This window comes from Parus major, chromosome 21 (genome assembly GCF_001522545.3).
Source record: "Parus major isolate Abel chromosome 21, Parus_major1.1, whole genome shotgun sequence".
Classification (NCBI taxonomy): domain Eukaryota; kingdom Metazoa; phylum Chordata; class Aves; order Passeriformes; family Paridae; genus Parus; species Parus major.
The window spans coordinates 6,387,786-6,390,922 of NC_031789.1; the positions used below are offsets into that span (position 1 = coordinate 6,387,786).

A 3,137-nucleotide genomic window follows, 5' to 3' on the forward strand; every position below is an offset into this window, starting at 1 on the left:
CATTCCCTGCTCCCAGTGACCCAGCAGAGGTGGCAGAAGGAATTCTCCATTCCCTGCTCCCAGTGACCCAGCAGAGGTGGCAGAAGGAATTCTCCTCCATTCCCTGCTCCCAGTGACCCGGCAGAGGTGGGAACTGTCCCCACGTGTCCCCAGATGTCCCCAGGCCCATCCTTCCCCAGCCCTGGGCATCCCGGAGCAGGGAAAGACGTTTCCAGAAGAAAGGCAGAGTTCTCCCCCTGCAGCCTCAGGGGCAGCCACATGCCAGCCCCGCTCCCAAAGCTCTCACACCCACCTGAGATGTGGAAAGCGTGCTCCAGCTGCCCGGGGCTCTGCCCAGCCCCCAGCTCCCGCACCTCCAGCTCCTTCAGAGGCAGCAGCCCCTGGGGAAGGACAGCAGGGTCATTTTGGGCTCCGTCCCACAGCAACCCTCTGCCACGCTGAGGAATGGCTTTATATTCCATGGGGTTTGGGGCTTTTTCTTTCCATTTTTACAGAAACCTCGGTGAAATAATGGTGGTTCAACAGGAGAAAGCCAGAAAATGGGATTGGCCCTGGAGGAAGATTGAGCTGTCCAGTTCCCAGACTCTGGATGTTCAGATTCCCACCCTGGCAAAGGCCAGGAACAGGGGACAACTTTGTCCTCCCTCTTCTGGGCTCCCTAAACAACCTCCACAGGAGATGCTAATGGCTCTAATGCCTTGGGGCACATTAATTCCTTGTTAATTCCTCCACAATTAATAAACTCAGGAGCTGCTTCTAAAGGAGTCAGGAGGGTTTGGGATGTTGTTTGTCTCCTGACATGGGAATTTTCAGTTGAAGGCTGCCTTGGGGGTGACTGGAGAGGTTTTACTGATGTTTTACATCAACCTCAAGTCCCCTAAAGGCTAATTAATCATTTCTAAGAGGAGCTAATTCTACAATCATCTCCCAAACACGCTCGGTTTTAGTTCCTCAGTGGTGTGGAGGAAGAGAACATTCAGGGGCTGTTGTTTTACAGCTGTGGCTCTTTGGCTGAGGTGCAGAACAGCTCATTCATTATTTGTAACTCCCCAGCACCATCGGCTTGAAAGATTCATGAGTGGTTTGCCAGCAGAGCTCCCCGAGGCTCAGGTTTCTCTTCCCACCCTTTCCCACAGAATAATGAATGCTGGAAAAGCCCATCCTGCAGCTGGAGAACTCCCCCTTGGCCCCTGGGCCAGGGGAATTTTGGGTTTGCCAAGGGCTCAGCACAAAGGTGGCTCCAGGGCTGGGCTTTGGAACAAAACCCCCTTTTGGAGTTCAGCAGCCCCGGGAAGGACCTGGGGACATCCCCTGGAGTTTGTCTGCCCGGTGCCCCCAGCGTGGCCGCAGTGCCCAGAGCCCAGCGTGCCCAGGTGATGCCCAGGTGATGCCCACCTGGTAGGTGAGGCCATTGGGGCCCGTGGACTGGAAGTACAGGTAGGACTGGAACAGCTCCAGGAAGCAGTTGTTGACCTCCTGCAGAAGGGACACATTTGGGGTTATCTCAGGACACCTTTGGGGTTATCTCAGGACACCTTTGGGGTTATCTCAGGACACCTTTGGGTGACACCTCCCAGCCTCCCTCCGCATCCCAGGCTGATCCCTGCACGGAAAAGCTTCTCCAAGGGCCACATCTGTGCTCCTGGAAGCACTTCCCAGGTGCCCACAGGGACAATGCAGGTGGGCTCCGCGTGGCAGTGCCCAGGGAATTCTCCACGAGTCCCATTTCCCAGAACCACCCCTCCCTTCCCAGCCCTGCAGGGTCACACCATCCCTGGGCAGAGAAACACCCCCAAAGAGGCGTCTCAGCTTTACCTGGCAGTGCTGGAACTTGAACTTGACCTTGGAGTAATAAATCATTTTGCCCAAATTCCTGACAATCGTTTTCCTTCGGCCCTTCTTGAACAGGCTGGGGAACCTCTGGTCCAAGTTTTCCTTCTGGTTTTCCTGCTTCTGAATAATCTGTACCGAGGATACGAGAGGGGAAAAACAGATGAGAGCTGGTGGAAGAGACATTCCCAGAACATCTTCCCAGCAGGGATTCCTCGGAAAGGCTCCCTGGGCAGGTGCCCAGGATGGGCTGTTTGTTTTTGGGTCTCCTTGCCAACGTGGGGCCGGGGCTCAGTTACTGCCAGGAGCAGATCCTGCCCTAAAACTGCGGGTTCTGGGCTGGAAAAGAGGGGAACAGAGGCACATTTCACTTTCAGGGTGTCCCAGTGCCACAGAAAACCATCCCAGTGCACCCAGTGCCTTTCACGGGGGTGAGGGAAAGGTTTCCTGTGCTCTGATTCCAGCTGGGTTCCCATCTCGGGTCCCTGCTCGTGGTTTCTCTGGTTTCCAGGTGCCAGACAGTTCTGGGGCAGAGCCTTACAGCCACAGAAGCGGCTGCAAGGCAGATTTTGTCCCTGCAAAAAGCCTGGAAAAGCTACAGGAATGCAGGGAGCAGCACAGGAGAGGCAGGGCTGAGGAGAGGAGGCAGCACACAGGGCCGGGGGCTTCCCGGATTTCCCAATGGGAATTCTTCCTTCTGTGCAGCACAGCCCCACAACCCTCACCTCTCACACCCGGGGATAAAGTTCCCTGCGCTTTTCCTGGGAAGAGCACTTGGATTGCTGGGGCTGTCCTGGGGAGAAGGGAAGATCCACCGATCCTGCCCGCGGAGCCTGGAACCTGAGCTTTGCCGGCCACTTCCAGACCCCGGGAATTCATTCCCGAGGCAGGGCTGGGCGAGGGAAGGCTCGCGGAGCTTCCCTGCGGTTCAGCAGGGCTGCTGACACCCCCGGCACGTCCCCGCTCCCGGAGCATCCCTGCTGTGCCAGGGACAGCTGCGGCTGCCCGTGATGGATGAGGATGAGGAAGAGGCACAGACACCCAGCTCCATCCTGCGGGGCCCCTCCGTGACTCACCCCGCTGGCATGGGGTCATTCATCCCGCTCCAGACACGGCAGGGAGCCGGGAATGGAGCGGGAATGGAGCGGGAATGGAGCTGGGAATGGAGCGGGAATGGAGCGGGAATGGAGCCGGGAATGGAGCGGGAATGGAACTGGGAATGGAACTGGGAATGGAACTGGGAATGGAACTGGGAATGGAACTGGGAATGGAACTGGGAATGGAACTGGGAATGGAGTGGGAATGGA

General features: G+C 57.1%; 1 protein-coding gene across 1 annotated transcript in view; it reads right to left on the reverse strand.

Annotated features, from left to right (window-relative positions):
• The window catches only part of PLEKHN1 (pleckstrin homology domain containing N1), a 27,307-nt gene that overhangs the window by 18,136 nt on the left and 6,034 nt on the right, over nt 1–3,137 (reverse strand). Inside the window, exons 3-5 of the mRNA XM_015648032.3 lie at nt 1,816–1,962; nt 1,396–1,476; nt 293–380 (exon numbers count right to left, since the gene is read on the reverse strand). Coding sequence (XP_015503518.1) covers nt 293–380; nt 1,396–1,476; nt 1,816–1,962 — 316 coding nt within the window. The remainder of the gene's footprint in view (nt 1–292; nt 381–1,395; nt 1,477–1,815; nt 1,963–3,137) is intronic.